The sequence below is a fragment of the Agelaius tricolor genome, unplaced genomic scaffold (assembly GCF_023055355.1).
Source record: "Agelaius tricolor isolate 1412-34295 unplaced genomic scaffold, bAgeTri1.0.p SCAF_13, whole genome shotgun sequence".
NCBI classification, from domain to species: domain Eukaryota; kingdom Metazoa; phylum Chordata; class Aves; order Passeriformes; family Icteridae; genus Agelaius; species Agelaius tricolor.
The window spans coordinates 20,529,052-20,550,046 of NW_027269273.1; the positions used below are offsets into that span (position 1 = coordinate 20,529,052).

The 20,995-nt window shown below is 42.6% G+C and overlaps 1 protein-coding gene across 1 annotated transcript; it reads left to right on the top strand.

Moving 5' to 3' along the window:
- The first annotated feature begins 3,734 nt into the window (after positions 1–3,734).
- Positions 3,735–20,744, top strand: RPP30 (ribonuclease P/MRP subunit p30). Its single transcript, XM_071439105.1, has 11 exons — positions 3,735–4,207; positions 5,122–5,177; positions 5,496–5,552; positions 6,245–6,319; positions 6,852–6,923; positions 11,468–11,557; positions 13,650–13,766; positions 17,246–17,275; positions 17,689–17,726; positions 18,852–18,931; positions 20,295–20,744. Exons 1-11 carry the CDS (start codon positions 4,126–4,128, stop codon positions 20,402–20,404), a joined length of 807 nt encoding a protein of 268 aa, XP_071295206.1. The 5' UTR covers positions 3,735–4,125; the 3' UTR covers positions 20,405–20,744.
- The last annotated feature ends 251 nt before the right edge of the window (positions 20,745–20,995 follow it).

A 20,995-nucleotide genomic window follows, 5' to 3' on the forward strand; every position in this document is an offset into this window, starting at 1 on the left:
AATTAATCACCCGATTTCTTTCCTTCTCAAAGGCCATGGTACCACTCTTTGAATTTGCTGTTGTAATCTTACCTTTGAAGAAACAAAGCAATTTAAAACAATTTATGTACCATTGTAGAATTTATGTACTATTGCAGAGATGTGAAAAACCCTGGCAAGACAAAGCAGCTGACACCTCTCTAAAATATGCTCTTTGAAAGCTTTTTACTGGGACACACCTAAAATAACTTCCAGTTTCCCAGGCTGGGCTGAATCTGGTGAGGTGCTTTTCATGTGGGTTTAGAGGGTTTCACATGGCCAGTGCTTGGAAAAGCATAGAGAATCAATCATTCCATGAGATGACATCTATTCTAGGTACTTAAAATAACAACAAAGGAAAGTAGGACTCTATCTTTCCAAGGGTACATCCCATTTTTGTCTTCAGTGATCCTATCTAAAAATTCTAACACATTGTTCCAGACAGAATACAGAAGTGAAACGAATGTCCAATTAGATGTCAAGAATAACAAGCTGACATTTATTCTCTACCCAAGAAATTACTTTTTCACCTTCTATCAGGCTTCAAAAATATAATCAAATCATTTTTCTGGCTGGGCTTAGTAAAATCCTATCCTTTCAGTAATTTAGGCTCTCTATGCCTCTTAACATTTACATATGCCTCCAATTCTGTGCTAAATCATTTGTCCCCCATTCTTTCTGCACAAAATACCATCTTTGGTATTTTATTATTGTTATATAGAAACATTTCAGATTATAAAAAGAAAAAAAAGGAAAAACAGAAGACAACTTCTTACTTTGATTTTTTTCCCTCTGCCAAAGTAGTTAACTCCTCTGTTTAATTTTTCCCCTCCTCCAGAAACATAAGTGCTGATCACATAACATCTTCAGCATTTGTTATTGATACTAAGTGTATACTGTAGCAGTGGCTGTTGCTATCAATTCTTTGCTGCCATGTTAGTGAGATAAGGTAAGACAGGTCATTAAGGCTATACAGTTTCCCAAGCACATTTTGATTTAGTGGGGCCAGACTGTGTCTATCAAAGTGTTTCTGTTGAAAAACCCTGCATTAAATCCTGGATCCTTCATCCCTCCCTGGAGGACTTGGTGCTTGCAGACAGCAGGTCTGTGCAAACTTGGAGGATCCCGACTGAAATGGGTCAAGGGATGCAGTGCAAGAGCTTCAGCAGCAGAGGAGAAAACGCTGACAGCCCAGCATGGTAACACCTTCCCTCACACAGCTGCCTCTAGAAAACAATAGCCCTGCTCATCTTAGCCTAAAAAGTTGAAGGCACTGCTACATTCCCCTTCTTAAGCCATTCAATACTGTACACATGGCAGGAAGGTTACATGAGTATGCAATGCAATAAACAATCAGATCAGAAATTTTTCTTGTTCTTTTGTTCTTTCTTATTATCCCCTCTTTTGTCCTTCCTTGCCTGAGAGAGCTTATCTCCTTAAACTGTTTTTTCATTTGTCTGTCATATCTCTCCTCTCCTCTTCTCTCCTCCTTTTCTTTTTTTTCTAGAGGTATTACTGAAACCTTGATTTTTATTCCCAGCATGTACTGTTTAGCAACTAACACTTGTCTAATTTCTAGCAAATATGTTGCAGCTGCACTTCTCTTTTCTGCCTTTTCTTGTCTTTGTGAAGATAAATCATCATCACTCTGTGGCAGTAAAACAGAGAGGTAACTATTTCCATATTTGGCCATTTCTTACCATTGTCAAAATAAATACATTCATCTGTGCAACTTAAATATGAAATGATGTCTTCCCTTTTTTGAAACCAGTAAATACTAACAACAGCAAGCTGGCATCTGAAAAGAAAATGAACAATTAAGATGACATTTATGCTTAAAATTCTGTATCACTCAAAATGAGAGCTCCCAACTCTGAAAACTCCATCTGTACTTTTATATTGAAGGTTACAAGGTTATGATAAAAGAGACTGTGACAATCATGTTACTGAGTTGCTGAGGTAGATAGTATTAAATAAAATCTTAGCACCTAAAAAGTGCCAAATGCAGAAGTAAAGCAAAAAAAGCCTTAACAGTTGCTACCATGGGCTGCCCATTGAAAGTGTATTAGAAGAGTTGTGACTGTTTCTGTATTAAAATTTACTGAAAGGACTGTCTTGAGGTCTAAGTGTATCGAGGAAGAAACACTTGGAGTGAGGAGATCTGTTTTCACCACGGAGAACTTCAGGACAGCAATGAAACAAAGCATGTTAGAAGCTTGCAGCTTAACAGTGAGGACCATAAGGAAGCTCTCCTCAGACCACTGGGGCTGGCATAAATAAAAGCAGTAATAACGAAATAATAACATAGGAAAGAATGCTGTGCACTGTTCTGAGTACATGATTTGTGATACCTGCTGCTAAAAGTGCTTTGTACTCAGACTTTTACACCATTACAGCAAATAGGGTTCTGCAGAGCTTCTGCATGAAGATCTGTTTAAATGTCCTCCATTTTAAGCACCTCAAAGAAAGGTTTCTTTTGCTTGTATATTGCCAAACACGAAGGCTGCTTAATCTTCTTTGGTATCTCTGAACACTGCTGCAGTAGGACTGTTCAGAAATAACTGATACATGCTTCTGGATCGCTCTTTACATTCATTAAGACAAATCAAGTTACATCAAACACTGAGCCAAAGAAAACCTGGAATAATATCTCAAGCTGCTCCATTTTCACACACATCGAAGAAAAACCTTGGCAATACCATTCAGGTTGTGCTCTTTCTTCAAATGGCTGGCAGAGAAGCAGTATTGGCTGATGTGATGTAACAGGCAAGCAACTTACAGATGCAGATGGACTCAAAGAGAGCTTCTTTACTGACATATCTTGATCTAATATTGTCGAGAAAAAAATGCTGCCATAGATGTGGCATGAACAACAATGGTTTACCAGCTGGGGGTTTGTACCCCTCTCAGAGTGATGTGGAACTTTCCTGCCATACAGATGTGGGAGCTGTTTTCTACTGACCCTCAAAACTGCTTCAACTCCTACTCCAGTGTCTGCAACCCACAAGTAGCTTCTCTGCTACCACCATCCCAGGTATTTGTAACTCATCAGGCAAGATGTCCAGAAACATGCCAAGAAGGCGCTGTTGTTTCTCAGCCATACTTTGTTAACCAAGTGGTCTCTTTGGTAGAAATGAGCCCCAGGTCCCCACAAGCCCTGTGGACTCACCTGGCACAAGCTGCATCAAACCCTCCAAGGGTTCAGGGTTTGGCAGCAGCCTTGGCCTTGGTTAGAAGCCTTTTTGCCATATCAAGAATTCACAGACTTCCCCTGGTGAGCATTTAGCCCAATTTGAAGATAGAAAAAGGGAAGGACCACCTGGTCTGGCCGCCTGAAGTTGGACAGGAATTGCAGACCTGCTGTCTTCAGCAGCTGCTCTAAGTCACCAAAAAGCACCTATTGAGAACTTCCATTTGTATTTTACATATTGTGTGCTATTTATCTGCGGTAGAACAATATTAGTACTTTTTGTGGCAGTGCTACACAGTGAACTTTTATCTGAATATCAGTCTGTGAGAATTCCTCTGTCCTCTTCAGTGTCAGGCGATATCTTTGACATGGCAGCTCGGGGCTTTGTAGGAAAGAGAGTAACTATGAAACCATAAATAGAAAAGATTGGATTTGATTTTTATTGGCAACGTTCAGACAGAGCCGAATCTGTTTCACAGGGGATAACACGCCACTGGAGCAAGGCTACCGCTCCACCTGGTGGGCACCCGGCGGCTCCGAGGGGCGCGGCGAGCCTCGGCCGGCGCCGCTGCGGCCACGGAGAGCGGCAGAGCCGCTCGGGGATGCCCTGCCTCGGGGGATGCCCCTCAGAGCCAGCCCGGGGTGCGTTGCCTGGGAACGAACCACGATCCTGGGGGATCGCCTTCAGAGCCCCCGCCTGAGACCCGAGCCATCACCGCCCGGCCCTTCCCAGGCCACCGCAGCGTGGCGGCGAGGCAGCCAGGGCCCCGCGGAGCACGGCCCCGCTGCGGGGCGACGGGAGCCGCCGGCCCGGACGGGCGGGACTACAGGGCCCAGGCTGCCGCGGGCGGAGGGGCGGTGCCGCCGCCGTGCGCCGCCGCCGTGCCCGGCCTGGGCCCGCCCGCCGCGCCGGGAGCATGGCCGGCTTCGCCGACCTGAACCTGCCGCAGGGAACGGACAAGAAGTCCCTGCAGAGCCTGCTGGAGGCCGCGGCGCACCGTGAGTCCTGCGAGTGGGGCGGGCGGCGGGGCCGGCTCGGAGCTCGGTGGGGCCGAGCTGGGGAGCGCGGCCGGCCCCGGGCAGGATGGCAGCGGGACGCGAGCGGCGGCTCCCCTGGCTCGGCAGGCACTGCCGGACTCCCCGGGATGAGCCTTCCCTTCCCTCCGTTTCCCTCGGCGCCGCTCCGCTCAGCCCGCGGCTCTCTGCCAGCCCAGTGCCCAGGGCTGCCTATGCCCGGGACGGGGCCGCAGGGGAAGCTCCTGCTGCGCCTTGCAGCTCTGTCTCTGCCTGCTTGTCCCAGTGCCACAGTTGTTTTCTTCCCTACGTGCACAAGTTTTTCCGCCTGCAGTTTGGTAGGGCCCGGCTCTTTTCCTGCGGAGCTGTTGCACAGCCACGTGCTGCCCGTGCGGTGTTTGGGGCGGGAGGTTTGAATGCCCCTGCCAAGTCTGTCATCCTCCCCAGAGCCTGGGAACCAGACCTTCTCCTCCGTTCAGTCGGCATCGTTTGGAATTACTGCTTTGCCTTCTCCGACAGCTGCATCTCTGCCGGCTCTGCGTTATCTGCAGTTTTAACAACTGTCCTGATTACAGCAGTTTTCCATAAAGAAAGTCATAACCGGGGCCAAGCTAGGCCAGACCTTTGGGGACACCAAATCCATGTGTTTGTGTTCATAAAGCTCTGCCATTGAGTGAGAGTTGTCAGGCCAGGGCTATGTTAAAAGCCGAACAGATGATTTTTTTTTTCTATTTTAAAGCACTTTTTGGGTGAACCAGTCGTCTTAAAAAATACTGTGAAATCTAAACTTGCACGTGATTATTAACTTTAGGACATTTAAGTAATGAGTATTTTACAGTTTTCTCATTGGAATTGTTTTTTACTGTATTTTAACCAAATTTTTACTGTGTGTTTTTCAGTGGGATATTCTGTAGTTGCACTTAATCATGTCATTGACTTTAAAGAAAAGAAACAGGTAATTTTTTTTGGAATTATTTGTTCTTACTGTGTTTTCTTTAGTAAATCTGCTGCCTTATTGCATGTTTCCAGATAACTTTAGCTGCAGAATGCACATCTAGACACAAGCACAAATCTCTTTATTTGTAACAAAACTCCCATTTTATATTTCAGGAGAACTGCCTTTGGATTAATTTTTAATATGGTTCATGTACTGTCTCACAAAAATAGTTTTCTTAGTGTAGTAAATTTATTCTTAAGATTAGAACACAGTTTTTGTTTACATGTAAACATAATCCATGACATTTTTAATAACTTTGTTCTGTTCTCTTTCAAGGAAATCATGAAGCCAGTATCCCCTTCAGAGTTGTTTCCATCTTTACCTATTGTACAAGTATGTCTAGTTACATTCTATAGATATACTGTTATTCTGAGTCACCCTTTTTTATCTTTGTATGTTTGTATATGTGATTTTGTGTATGAGGTGTTAATCAAAAAAGAAAAATTTGTCCATTATTTCATGGTTCAAGCTCCAAGCATTGGAAGAATAGTAAGCTCGCATCAGAGTAGGCTCTATTCATTATTTTTGAAATTATTAAAGAAGTTGCTTTGTGTGAATTTTGAATCTGCTTGTAGTTGAATAATTGCAGTACAGTTCTTGAAATTTAAGTTTTGAAAATAATTTTGTGGTTTTGATGGAGCAAAACTTGAATATAAAGAAGTACAATAATATGTTTTGGGTCACTGACATTGATTAATTCAAGAACTGCTTTTCCTTGGAGTTGTGGCCTGCATGGGGAATCACAGCAAAACATACTCAATTTTTCTGCATGGTTGTTTTTCTTTTTTTTTTTTGCTTTCTATTCATCTTTCCCCAGAGAGACACAGTAAATCATTTTTTGTAAGAACAGGTATAATATCAAAGAGATAATGTAAATTAGGGAAGTGTAATTCAGACTTAAGAAAATGAGTATAGCAAGACTATAAGCATGACACCATTTTCTTTTTATAGCAGACTGGGTGGAAATTACCACAAATTTTTCCTTTGGGTTATTAATTTTTTTTATATTATTCTTTTTTCTGTAGGGGACATCTAAAAGAATTAAAGTCTTGACCAGGCTAACACTTGTTGTTTCTGATCCTTCCCACTGTAATCTCTTGGTAAGTATACTCAACAAGGAATTTTGAAACTTTTATTTCCTTTTCTTAATGAATGAATGAAACTTTGGAAATTCTATGGGGACAAGATCCTGGAATTTATAGGGCACTCAGCTGTGGTTTCTGAGATTGCATCTCTAACAAGTAATGTGATCATGAGGAGATGCAGACTTACAAGAGCATATATGGCTTCTGTTGATCATTTGTGATCATTAGGGAACAACAGTTCTGTTCCTTGGTTTCTGGACTTCTGTGCATGAACTAGAAGACCAAGAACAACCCTTGCATCTGGTTATGTTTTTGTGCTACAAGATCAAAGCAAAAAGTGTCTTAGTAAATTGGTGGGACAAGCCTCCAATTGAGAATTAATGACTTCATTGTAGAAACCTGCTGTGTAATTGGATGATTATTGGCTTTGTTTTAGTACTTGACAGGGGAAAAAGGTTTTTTTTTCTTATTGTTTTGGTTGTAATCATTGTGCATGGCTTTGTCATCTATCAGAATTCAAAGTAGTAATTGTTTGCTCCTTTTATAGAGATCAACATCTGCAAACATAAGGTTATATGACATCATAGCAGTATTTCCAAAAACTGAGAAACTGTTCCATGTAAGTACAATCATCTCATCAGTAATGCTCATTCAGTAGCCTTTAGTGCCTTGTGCTAATTTAAGTACATGCTTTTGTTTTGATTTTATTTCCCATTTTATAAAGACCTCGTGGAGTTAATCAAACAATCCAGGCTGCCAGGGCAGTTGATGGGCGGAGGGGTTTGGGAGGATTTGCAGGAGGCTGCAGGACCCTGAGGTGACAGGTTAAAGTCTGAAACATTTTCCTTGCCTACCTGATGAAAGGGCTTGTATGCCCTGCACTGTGGTTGCCTTTATGTGCCTTGTACTATAGTGAGGAGAGAAAACATCCTTTTTTTTCCTCCAATATATTTATACTATCATGTAGAAAACTTCTGTCTTCAACTTTAGCTTGTCAAACTCTTGACAACTTCCCATCACAATGCACTTGTGATCTTCTGTTAGAACTAGTTACTCCTGATCGCAAAAATGCTAGGGAGGATTTTAAAGTGGAACTAATGTGGTTCTGTGAGTTACCTGATGGCTGTTCACCTCCATTTCCTTCATATTTTATTTAAATTGTTCTCAAATACTTGATAACAGCTGTTGATGTTCTGATTGGGTGGAGCACCTTGAAAAAAGTAATGTTTTTGTCAGAATTTTTCTTACAAAACCCAAAATTTGATGTCCGTCCTGTAGTAAGCTTGTAAATATTAAGTCTGAATTGGTGGTAGGTGGAAGTGTTCCATCTCTGTTAGCCTTGGCAGGCAGGCATGCAGTTTAAAGCAGTGTGAAGGAGGGACAGGGACAGCAAAAAAAGGAGTTTCTTTGAAGAATTTACTTTCAAAGGGAGCTTCTCAGTTTAAAACTGAGTCTGGTGGTTGGTTTTTTTTAAATAAATTAAAGCCACTTTCTAGTACTGCTGAGTACCTGTTTTGCCACATTAAAATTGTATTATTCTGTTTCGTTTTTCTACAGTATTTCTCCTCCTATTTCAAGTCTTGTCCAAGTAAACTACAAAGCAGGAGGCTGTCAAAGAATATGAACTTTAGAGAATTTTTCAGCAGAATTCAAACATTAATTATAAGAGTTACAGCAAAATGAAACAAATTTCTGAATTTTATTTCCCTTGAAAGATTTTAGGACTCTTCAGGGTGTGACAGAGGCAAATGGTTTAAAATATTTTTTGCTGGCCACTCTCCACGTCTTTCTTTTGATCTCTGGTAATAGTGTAAAATCTCATTTCTCCAGTGAGCTCAATCAGTTTATCATGTGCTTAAACAAGCACCTGAAAATAGTTGATCAGCTGGGGTGTGCTGTGTTGTTTTTTGGGAAAAGGGTATTCTCTCACTTAAGGGTTATTAGTGTTTATTTTCAGCCATATCACTCCTCCTGCTGCAGTTGCACATCCAGCTGTGGCCGTGTTTAAGCAGCCACTCATTTCTGCAGGTCCCTGTCTGCTTTGCTTCTGAGCTGCTTGCTTGCTCAGCTGCATGGCAGTTTGCTTGGGGGAGCCTGCTTTCGGCCAAGCAGTAACCAGAGGTTTTGCCAAGTTCTTTTCCAGGCAGATGCCCTTTCCCAGAGTGATTCAGCAGGCAGGCAGGCAGGCACGCAGAGTTTGCCAGCGCAGAGGGGTGCTGTGCTCCAGCAGGCCAGTGCACACAGTGCTTGGCTAAGCTGACACTCTGGCAGGTGATGGACAGGCTGTGAGGAAAGAAGCAGGATTTTCAGTGAGATTATCTCCATTGCTTCCATGCTAGCAGCACTTTGAGCTGGGGAGGGAACCCAGGTGTGTTTCCTGCAAAGTGCATGAGGTGAAAGACTTCATTCATCCTTCACGTTCAAGGCAGGTTTGTATGGCTGCCTTTTGTTTAGAGATTTTAGAATGTCTCGCTGTGGAGAGCTGATTCAGTTTCACAGAGGTATCACACAGGTGAAAGGGACTTTACACAGGTGGTTTCAGCACATGCAGTTGGCCTCTTACAACTCATGGATATTTCTTTATTAAGAATAAAGCCTTCAAGAGTGGGTCTTGCATGGCAAATTAACTTCCTATTGGCTTTTGGTAACTCAGCATGAGCTCAAGAGCATCATCTTTCTCACCAACAATTTGGCACTTATATTTTCTCTATAGAACAAGATTTTTCATGTTTTTGTGAAAAAATTACATGACCATTGGAGGTGTACTCCAATTTTAGCATGGCCCAAAAACTAGTCTGTGCCCTTTTGTCACAAGCCAGGGAAGCTCTTTTGTGGCTGAGTGTGGCAGTGATATGTACTGAAAGATGTGCTCAAATTCTTCAAATAATTTATATCCTTAAGGGGATGAGGAAGCCACATTTGTGAATTGTAGAATGGGCTCCTTGTTTAAATTTCCCAAAAAGATTGTTTTGGCCTGCAGCAGGAATGCCCACTCCCTGCAGGTAATAGAGTACTTGCTGCGTTTTGCTTTCTAAGATTTCTGATTGTTTTAATGATTGTTTTAGTTAGCTCTGTCTGCTGTTTGTAAGCACTTAGCATATCACTAGTATCTAAAAAAACCTACCTATGTACGCCTGAAGATGTAGTGCAAAGTCAAATTTCAATGTTTATTCCTAAAAGTTTGCCAGAGCTTGCTCCAGAGCGCCCAGACAGGGGCAGATGTATTTATTAACAGCTGCTGGGTTCTCCCAGCAGATGGGGCTCTTGCCCACGGTGCTGCCAGGCAGTTGCTGGGCTGTGCAACTTGCTGCACGTCATTTTCTGGATGAAGTCGTTGCACTTCAGATCTTTCCAGCAGCCAGGGTAGCCTTAGCTTGACTGCATATTTGATTTGTTTGGGAGCCAGAGCTAGGCTGAACATTAGAGTTCTTGGAGAAATCTGCTCTCCAGTTTTTCATACAGTGCAGGAATTCCTCATATGTGAGGAATATGACTCGGAGTTTGTTTTTCCTTGGTTTCCATATTTTGTGACATGTTCATGTCACTGGAATCCTGTAGATATTCTGGCTTTTGAGTCACTCCCTGTCCCACTGTGCTAAATTTGCAAAATGGTAAAGAGTTTTCCAGTTTTTCTGGAGCTCATTAGGAAGGCTTGATTTCTCATCAAATAGGACAACTTGCATGTGTCTGATGTCTATTCTCACTTCCCTTAGTTTTTGCCATAATCTCTTCTTGAATTTTTTATGACCTCACTGACATATTTCCTAGGGCATGATTCAGAGCTATTTGTTCTGTGCATGTTCCCATAAATCACCTCTGTGTAGTAGTTTGTACCTCATGTAAGAAAAGGAGGGAAGCTGACTGTAGTAGGGCTGAACTTCCTCTTGCAAATCTAATTCTATGCCATAGATTCCACAGGCAGCCCATGTCCTGCCTATTGGAGGATAAAGATAAAGGTAGGGCATGAAGAAAAAGTTTAGTCTGAATGTTCTGGCAGAGACATTTCAACTTCAAAAATGTTGTGGTTTGCCTGCATGTGTACTGTGGCTGTCTTGTCTAGGAGAGAGTGCTATCAACAGCTAAGAAACATTCCTAAAGCTGGGCCTCTGCTCTCATCTCCATCCAAATTCCATGTGAACAAACTGGTAGAAGACCAGTTTGCCAAGCAGCAGTGTGCCTTGTGTTAGAGCAGCCCTTCCCCTGGGGCTCCTCACAGCCCCCACTGCTTTTGTGCCACTGGGAGGAGGGATGAATGGTTGGCACCTGGCCCAGGTGTATTTGGAGCAGTTGCTGCCAGGTTTCTGAGTGCAGAGAGTTCCCCTACCCACAGAAAATTCCTTTTCAACTTCTCCATCCTGTCTTACCTTCTTTGTTACAACACTGCTTACAGATGTTAGTCTGGCCCTGTGCAATCATCCTTTCAGAGTAGGCATACACAATTCCTACCTTGGGTGCATGAGATTAATCAAGGACTCCTTTTTAGGTCCCCTTAATTTTTCCTGTATCTCAGTGTGAGGAGCCTCTGCCCCTTGTTCCTTTCCTCTGTCTCTTAATACAACCTGTAAATTGTGGTGTGAATTCAAAGCTAAATTCTTAAACTGCAGCCTTCAGTGCTGTCTCCAGACTCTGCCAGAGGTGTGGCTGTCAGGAGGAGCTGCACTTAGCCAGGAAAGGGAGTGCTTTTTCATGCTTTTCTCTATTCTCTCTTTTCTCTATTTTACCATGCTGGTAAAAGTAATTAATCCTGAAAACAAACAGGTGCTGCACTGGAAGCAGAGCAGGATGGGACAAGGGGCAGTTCCTGGGCTCTTCCCTTTCTAAACTGGGATTGGTCTTCATTATCTGTGAGTTGTTTTGTCAAAAGCCAACATTGCTTCTGCATGTCCTCTGTCAGATAAAAACAAAGTAAGTACTGCTTTGGGGTTGACCATTATTTTATTGTAAAATTAGTTCTGTAAGAAAGGGAAGACTTGGGTTTTAAGTCGCAAATGCTGCTGTTGTATTGGCATATCTGCAATGCCTAGTACTTCTTAATTTTAAAATTGATCTCACCCTGGAGAGGCATTTGTTGCATTAAGAAATGAAGGAGAATATTAGTGCACCTTAAGTTGGTTATGTATTTTTTGGCATATCTAATAATCTGTTCCTATTTCTTTGCTGCAGATTGCTTGCACAACACTAGATGTGGATCTGGTCTGCATAAATGTAACAGAAAAGCTGCCATTCTACTTCCGAAGGCCCCCTGTGAATATGGTAAATTTACATCTAAATTGTATTCTTGCTGTTAGACTGACATTAAATACAAAATCTGAGTCGAATTCCCTACTGCTTTCCACCCACCATTCCTATCCAAGTGGTTCTTTTATTTTCTTGCATAATGTATAGTTTTGTTTCAAATGTCCTTCACTTCAGGGCCTCCACTGCAGCACTTAATACACATTGCTGTATGTTCTTTCTTTTTCTCCTCCTGTCCCCCACTTAAGAAGGCAGAAGTGGTGTTCCCAAGGAGTGGAAACAGAGCCTTCAGGCCACTGTGCTGCTAAGCAGGGAGATATGGTGTGAGTGCTGACAAAGCTGCTTCCCAAACCAGAAATGGTACAGCTGTGTCAAAACAGATAAACAGCTCTTTGATTTAAAAGACAGGAAATGTGAATGGCAGTGTTAATTTAGGAGAAGGATGTTATGCTGGTTACTTGAAAGACAACTGTATTGAATCCATTCTTGGACAAAAGAATGTCTTGGTAAATGAACCCAATGTAGCATTGCTAAATATATGCTGTGGGACCCAAGATGGCTATCAGTGTGGATCAAATATAGTTCTGCCTGCTGTTGGTAGTTTGCCAGAAAACCTAATCTGGATGTGCTCTTATGGGAACTTGTTTTCTCCTCTGAGTATATGTAAAGGTTCATTCCACATGGGCATTCTTGGCTGATGTAGAACTTAGTTCTCAAAATTTTAAATTTGGAATTGGCTAGTAATCCTACTTCCTTTTCCTTAAAGTTTGACCTAGAATAAAAATTGAAATTTAACTAGAATTAATTCTGAGACAGAATAGGAATAATACATTGTCATTTATGGTAAACTGAGGATTTCAACATTCCACTTGGAATAACAATTTTGTATGAAACACTGTATGAAAGTACCCTAGCTGTCTAAAAGTGCAGCAGGTGGCCCAGGTAAGAAGCTGTGTGGCTCTTAGAGCCCTGTGTTGGGAGACATTTTCCTTGCAAGCTACCTCTCATCTTCCACACTCCCAGCCTCAAGGCAGTCTGTCTGTTGGACTGGTCTGTGCATCCTGGGGCAGGCAGTTTTGGTTGTTACAGTGCCAGACAGATTGGCAGGCAGCTGAAGTGGTAGGGATGAGGTTAAAAACCACCTTGACTGGAAATTGGTGTATTGCCATCACCTGTTTGGTTTTGATAAATTCAGGCTTCTCTTGTTTGCAGTTATCAGGCCAGATCTATGTAAAACATTTGATGTATGTATAGCTTCTGTTGTGCTGTATACAGAGGTCATGCATGGGTGGGAGCTGGATTAATTCCAGCTGTATTCAGTTACTGGACTCTCTTACAGTATTACCATTGTAGCCTATTTTAATAATATTTGTGTAAGAGCAGAGTATCATTTCAGGCAAATGTAGGATTGCCATGGCAAAAAGAACTCCTGGCCTTACATTGTGTCTTTATTGCTAGCACACTGTGTGCAAGTTGCTTAACCTTTCTGTGTTTGCAAAAACAAGAATACTGGGCTTTTGGTGAGGCAGTGTGACAGCAAAGGATGTCAAAGCAGCTGAAAACATAACCAGTGTTAGTATTTGAAACCTCTTCTGTGACTCAATGTTTTCTAACATTGTCACAAACACCAGAGTATGCTGTGAGACAGGAGAAGGGTCCTCGTTGCTGCTTTTGTGCAAGGAGGAATTCTTCATCTGCAATGCATGGCTGCTGAGGGAAGTGATGATCTTTCTTACAGTGGGGTGTGGGACTAGAGGACTTGGGCCCTCAAAGTTTCAAGACAGCAGATTACCAGCAATGGTTATCTGTCTCCTTGACTCTGATTGTGTGTATATATTAGTGATAGCCAATTACAGCAAATAAGTGGTTGGTACTTGTTTGTTAAACCTCATTTATCTGTCCAAGATTTATGCACACGTATCTGGTGTACAGTGAAGCCTTCCCCCACTCTCCTTTCGTGCTATGCTGTGCTCTTACTGGAACATTTTTTTTTTTTTCTTTGTATGTGACACAGTTAAAGTGAGAGTAAGCTGCATCAATAGCAGACAGCAGTTGTTAGATTGTTAGGCTTCTCTCCTTTTGATTTTTGATCACTCTCTTTCATGTGAAGGCAATAGATCGAGGCATCTACTTTGAACTTCTTTACACACCTGCCATCAAAGACTCTACTATGAGAAGATACACAATTTCAAATGCCATCAGCCTGATGCAGATCTGCAAAGGAAAGGTAAGCTCTCAAGTGAAAACAAGGTAATTAAATCAGTTCAAGTTTTTCTGGAGTTGTACAGACTGAGCCATTTTAAATGAATTTGATGCTGGGACATCTGAAGCTGTGACTAAATTTTGGCCTACTAACACAAGGACACAATCATTGTAGCTCCAGATACTTCCAATCTTGCACCACTGCATGCTTTCTTCTTAAGCTGTCAGGCTGTTAGATTCTTTTTCCAGAACAACCCATGTGTTGTTATGGTATGCAATTCCCAAAAACAAAAGTGGGAGGGGATGGAGGGAGATTAAAGTGCCAGACATCTAAGGTTTGCACTAGAACTGAAATTCATTTATTTCTTTAAAATCTTCCACTTCATATTTCTCATTAACCAAAAGCTCTTTTGACTGCCTAATTTGAATATGGGGGCTAAAAAACAATTTTTTAAAAAAGTAGAAATCTTGTTTTGTTAACAAGTAAATTCTCTGTGTCCAAAATAGACCACACAGCTAGCTGGCTGTCAGCCAAGGCTTTGCTGCAGTCAGATGAGCTGCATTCTTCCATTCTACTGAAACCCAAGGAAGAAGTAACTTTGAGATGCCTGTAACACATTGCTTTCATAACTTACCTCCTCCCAGGCTACCAGGTTAAGCTGTTTTATGCTGTGTCCTCTCATGCCATGTTTTTTAATAGGGGGTCATATCAAATTTAACAGAAATTGTAGCTCCCTCTTCTGTATTGCAAATGGCCTCTGCCACATGTAGCTAGTCAGAGAAGCTGGATTTGGAAAATCTCAAGTGGGATGTAGAGCTTGGAAGGTAAATTAAAAGTAGATCCTTCATTACCTCAGTTCTCCTCAAGCATGGCAGCTTTTATAGAACAGTAGGGTGGGTCAAACAGATTAATTTCCTTGGTGCTACAGAAGAGGTGAGTGTTTGCACAGCCTGTCCTGAGAAGCCCAGCTCTGGCAGGTGATGACATGAAGTACTGACTTGGACATGACTTCTATACACACCAGACCACTTTCCTTTGGAATTCCCTTTTTGATATTGTTCCTCTTTCCCCTGTGCAGTTCAGGATGTGCTTCTCATGTGCTCATTGATGAACTGGAGAGCACCAGCTGTGTTGGTATCATGGATAGGGCAAGCGAGATGTTCAGTCTATGCATGGTGCCCTTTCACTCTGCATCTGTCAGTCAGGGTTTCATCTGTGGCTGGAAGGTAAATCAGCTGGAGCTGCACAGGACAAGTTGTTGTCAGGCAGGAGGAGGACTGCTAGCTTGTCTTTGTTCTTTGCCTCCAGACTCAGTAGGCTGTGGACCAACTCTCCCTTACTGAGAGTTTGCTCTGTCAGTGAGGTAGAGGCCCTTGTTTCAATGAAACATGGGATGGCTGGTCCATAGGCTGCTTCTGTTGGCACCTGGCATGCAACTCTCATGTTCTGTAATGTGTAGTTGCTCAACCCATAGTAGTTTTTGGATACTTTTATTCCTCCTCTATTATAGCAGGGCAGAGAAACCTTCAGAAATTTACTTGTGATCTCAGAACTGGCATTGAGCAGTGTCTTTAAAATATTAAAATGTGCACGGAATGAAGGAGAAACTCCCCTGCCTTGCCAGACAGAAGGTGTGTATAGCCACAGTCCCTCACCTCCTGTGTTTTGGTAACTGAGTTGGAGGCTGCCTGGAGCAATGTACTGAACAGCTGCTGTCTGCTTTACCTGGGGAGATAGTGTTTTGCCTTTTAGATTTGCCTTTAGCTCTTGCCTTGGATTTGCCTTTGCCTGCTGCTCTTCACTTGCCAGCAATGCTTTTCTTATCTGCTCTTGTGTCCCTCCTCCACGTTACCCCTCCCCTAGTGAAAGCCTTTGAACCAGGCAGGGCGTATCTCCAGTGCACAGCAGTGATCCACAGCACTGATCTCCAGTGCACAGCAGTGATCCACAGTCCTGTGCTGCCTTCAGATGGCTCATACAGCTGCTCTGGGAGCTCCTCTGAGCCTGGGTGACAGGCATTAGTTGCTACAGTTTGCAGCAGGAAACTTGAATTTTCTCAGCAAGCTCTTGCAGTCAGCACCACTTATGCCCAAAAGCACCTTTGGGATCCATAGTGTAGTCGTTTTAAAGGTGAAGTATTCAGAAAAAACAATGTCCTAGGCTCTGTCAGGATGTGTGCTGTTAAGTCACTCTGATGTATATATTGCTTCTGCTTCTGGCTTTCCTTGTGGTGAGGCAGAGTCATCTGTCCCATGCTCTTCTCCTCAGCACGTGAGGAAACCTTTGGCACACTGTGAACATGCAGTCAGTTTTACACTGGTCTTTCAGCTGTTGAGTTCTGGCTGCACACAGGACATTTTCTTGCGGTGCCTGCCCAGCTCTTTGTGCTGAGGAGGTGGCAGGGGAAGCAGAGCAGTGTGGGGAAAGCCCACCCTGAAACCAGAGATGAGTGATGTGTTGGTGGTACTGACATCAGAGAGGGAAAGTCTGTCTCTGCCTCAGCACAATTCTAATTCTCACCCACTCAAGCAGGAATTCCCAAAGCCTTTTTTATTCAGTATAATTAAAGGTGCAAGGAGATTTTGCTGCTGCAGAGTTAGCACCTGAGCTAAACAGGCCCCCCCTAGGTGAGCATCCTTGGAGCTCAGCATCAGAAGAGCTCTGGCAGCTGAGCTGTGGGATCTGCCAGCCCCAGTGTAGTCACATGCCTGTTTTGCAGAAACCTTTTGGGAGAGAAGGGAGAAGGATTTCTCTGCCTGGTGATTTTCACAGGGGTGCCAGTGTTAAGGGAGAGGAGTGTGTGGCACAAAGTGGCTGCCATTTCCTAAGTGTAGATACATTTCCTGAGCCAGTGTGGGTATGGTCAAGGCTAACATGAATGCTTAGCATTGAGTGGTACTGCCACAGCATAGCCTGAAAATCTGGGAGTACCAAACTGTCTCAAGGCACTATCTGTAAGCTGCTTCTGGGGGATCCTGGACTCCTACATCTATTTCTGTTACAGCTCAGGGTGAGTTGTTGTTTATGTGGGGCCTTTTTCAACTGGTGTAAATAAAGGGGACACTTCTTAACACAGTGCCTGCAGCTCTGCATTTTTTCTTTACCCTTAAGGGCACTTTGAAGTCCACTATGAGAGATACAGGCTGATAGGTGATTGCTTAATGCCATCACTCTGGACACTTACGCTGCTTTGCCTGTCACTCTAAAATGAGATGTGCTTACTAATCTCTTATCTGGCTGTGAGAGGTTTGTAATGGCAAGGGAGGGCTTGTGTCTGTGCCTTGTCTGTGTAGGGGACAGGGCAATAACTGAGTTTATCATGTCCCCAAATTAAGATTCCCACCCTGACAGAGTTCATCTGAGGGCATCAGATACCCTGATGTTTAATTGGGCTCTGAGCCTGAACTTAGCTAATGCTCAAAAATTTTTTTGCATCTTGCTGATTTTTTTTCATTTCTTGGTGCTGTCTGACAGATGAATGTTTGTACTCTTTTGTTTTCCAGAACATAGTTATATCTAGTGCAGCTGAAAGGGTAAGTCCCAGATTTTTTTTAAAGTCAGAACAATTTGGAATTTTATCTGTGGCTGAAAATATAGCTTTAATTACACATTAAACATATAAAAATGTATGTTTAAATATGGTTGCCATTACCAAAGAATTGTATTGTGGGTTTTGGGACTTTTTTTTTGGTTAGTTGTTTTGTTTTGTTGGTTTTTGGGGGATTTTTTTTTTTGCTGCTGCTGCTGTGGTATTTTTCATGACAGTTTTGTCTCTGATGGACACTCTGCCAAAATAGTGGTATTTGCTTGATTTACTGTTATCTTCAGTAGCTTGCTATTATATAGCATTTAATCTTGCCTATCTGATAGCCTTGCCCTGCCTGCTCACACTGTCAGCCTAACAGCACCGGCATTCACATATCCAAACTTCTTTGTTTTGTTTTAGCCTCTAGAGCTCCGAGGTCCTTATGATGTGGCTAATCTGTATCCTTTCCCAAAGTCCAAGGCAGCAGTTAGTAGTAGCATTGGAAAGTTCAAAGTGGTTTTGAAATTCTTTTCATCCTTTACAGTCCTTGAACTTTATACAGTGGTACTTGTTGGTGACCCATTCAGTGAATCAAGGCTCTGAATGTGTGTGGAAGGAGCAACAGATCTTGGTCATGGGGTGGCATGAGAATCACTGTAACTAATAATGTTTGTGTTCAGCTCCAGGAATGTTTTGTTGTGATGTGCATTAATGTTGTGTGGGTGTAAATGGAGAAATTAATAAAACCCATAAAAATCTAAGGACGCTATGAACCATATGAGAAATTATTATTTAGTATCTCCAAAGTGTCACATTTTTGGTAGCAGAAGCTATAAAATTGGTTTTATGTAAAATTAGAAGTTCCTATCTGAGCAGTAACTACTTCTGTTCTGGATTTTCCAGTCCTTAGTTATACATGTAATGTTAAATAACATTGTTGTGTTCTAGAAACAAAGGAGAGTGTCTTGTCTTCCCTTCTTTTAGGAGTTCAGATGCATTTTTGTTACTCTCCCCACCCCTGAAGCACATATTTGGCCTGTCCCTGGAAGGGAAGGAGCTTGCTCTGAGTCATGAGAACCATGTGGGAGGCTGTGTGGCCTGGAAGGATTTTATGCACAATGTTTTTTCTTCCCTCTTAAAATGAGCAGTCAGGCTCAAGCCAAATTAACATAGCTAAGGTGGTGTCATCCTTGCTAAAGGTGGCTGGAAACTTCAGCATAATGCGTATGTATCAGACAGTGCCCTGTCCCCAAAGCTGAAATTTTCTGAGGGGTAATTTTTTTCTTGATTATGCATATCTAAAATGTTTCTGTGTTGACAGACTTTTATTTTCAAAAGTACAGCTTCTTGTCTGGAAAGAAGCAACATTGCCAGGAGCTTTCCAGGAGGGCTGCTGGGGAACTGCAGCCAGGAGGGTTGGGTGTCTCATTTCTGCTTCTGGGTAACCTTATGCAAAATGTCACTTTGAGTTACAGCTTTGCTAATTCCCAGTTATTTGTAGAGTAAGCAAGCCTGTTGTGCAGAGAGCCTTCCCTGTTGTGTGTGTTGCTTCCTGTGTGTTTGATCCTGAGCAGCAGTGACAGAGGTTTGCTGTTTGGCCTGTCAGAAGGTGAAGCAAAGGCAGCTGTGTCCACCAACTGCAGAGCCACCATGCTGCATGGAGGTGAGCACTTGGAAGCTCCTGTAAATAATGTGTATGTTTGTTAAACTGAGTTCTTGTGGATGCATATTCTCCAAAAGGTCTGAGACCTTACAGAGCAAGTCAGATCAGACAAAGAAGTAATCTTTGTCCAATACATGAAGAGGAGCTTGTGTGGCAAGGCTGTTTTATTTTCCCTCGTTGCCATGTTGGCAAATCAGTGGCTGAACTGGCGGTGCTGTCTGTGCTGGAGGACTCATGCAACCACATTAATGAGTCATAAAGGATTGAACCAAAATAGGAACCTGCTGCTGTGCTTCATAGTGAAACTACCCCATTTTGGAAAGGTTTGAATGCTGATCTTGGTGACACTCACAAAAACTCAGTGATTGACGTCATAAAATGGGTATGCATGTGTTTTGCATTTGCCTTTTTGCAGCATGTGTGCAGAAGCAGCTTAGTCATGTCCCTTTCTGATGCTTTAATAGGTGGATTATTTCTGATTCACTCTTCAGTGTAGAACATTTCAAACTCATGGCAAAATCAACAGGTTCTCCTCCGGCCTGCTGCTCATCTACATAGAAATACAGAGTTTATCAAATTTATGTGAGATTTCTCAAGCCTGTCATCTATCTTATCTGTGAAATTAAATAGCAACTGTCATTTCCCTTGTCCCAGAGAGGATACTAGCCCAGAATAAGTCAATATATTTTTCTCAAGGTTCTTGCAGAGCCTCTCTGCTAATAGAGTATTTGTAGGGAATAGGGAATCTCTTCTAACTCAGATTTTGCAGAGAAGCTTCCCACCAGTAATTACAAAATTGGATTGGGCTCAGTAGGTTATTTGACCAGTATTTCATTATAATGTTGAGAGTTTTGTAAATAAAATTCTTGAATACCATAAAATACTTCCTTGGTATGTAGGGGATCCTCTGCCAATACAATTGTGCCCACATAGTCTAAGAATCCTGGGGTATGTGAATGCATTTTTTAGTGTTTTTTTAAGAACAGTATGTTTGGCTCAGAAGTGCTTTTGATAGCGCTTCAAGAATGTGTCCTTCTGTGATTATTGAACTGACTAAGCCTGGTTTCCTCTGATTTTGTGTCTCTGCAGCTCCTCAGCCCCTGCAGACCTTGGTGTTCCTTGGTTTGCTATAATTCTACACCCACCATTGTATTTGCCCCGGTATTTTCTCCACTCTGTAATGCAGTGAATCCCAAGCTCCTGCCCTTGCAGGTTGCTTCCCTGCTGTGTGTGCTGACTGGCTGGTTGCTCCTCATGTCCAGCTGTGGGTTGGGGCATGGACACCTGAACTGAGTATGCCTTAAATGCATTTTATTTCAGCATTTGAGGTGCTGGTACTGCAGCTTCTGCTTGTGTATTCCAGAAACTCGAAAGAGTGCCTGTGGTGTGGTGTACACGGTGAAGAAGCCTCGCAAGGTTGAGGAGGAAGAAACAGCAGTGCCAGCCTGCAAAAAAGCTAAGACTCAAGCTTGAGGACTGAACAAGTTGTCAACAGAAGCCTCCATCTTGTCTTTACCCAGTGCTGAGTCTTCCTCCAGCCAACCTAATTTTTCCCCTTACTACCTTGCTCAGCCGGCAGAAGAATTATTCTTCCAGCATTCAAGTGGGAAAAACTATGTGAATGAGACTGCTGAATAGTATTCACCACATCTGAAAGGTCATGCTGGGCTTCTGGCCAAGGGCAGGAGACTGACTCTTCACCCTCCCTTAGGTGTCCTGGAGTTAATGCAAACTCAACAGAACATTTCTAACGTGGAAGTTTTTACTTGTACACATGCATTCCTTTTTTATTAAAAACATGTCTAAGAACACATGCCTTCATAGTCTAGCTCCTCTGGTTTCTCAAGTTTTAAACACATCTCTGTACAGCTGCAAGCCTGTAGATGAAGTTTACCTTCAAGTGGCCTGTGAAGAAACTTTTCAATTAGCTCCTGAAGCACTGTATCTAATAAAGTGTCTTCTCCCCCAGTTTTCTGAAGCACATTGCTGTGGCCACTTGGGTGCCTGAATGATTGAACTGCTGCTGAGTTAGGTGATGAACGCACTGAGTTAGCCAGCACTGAT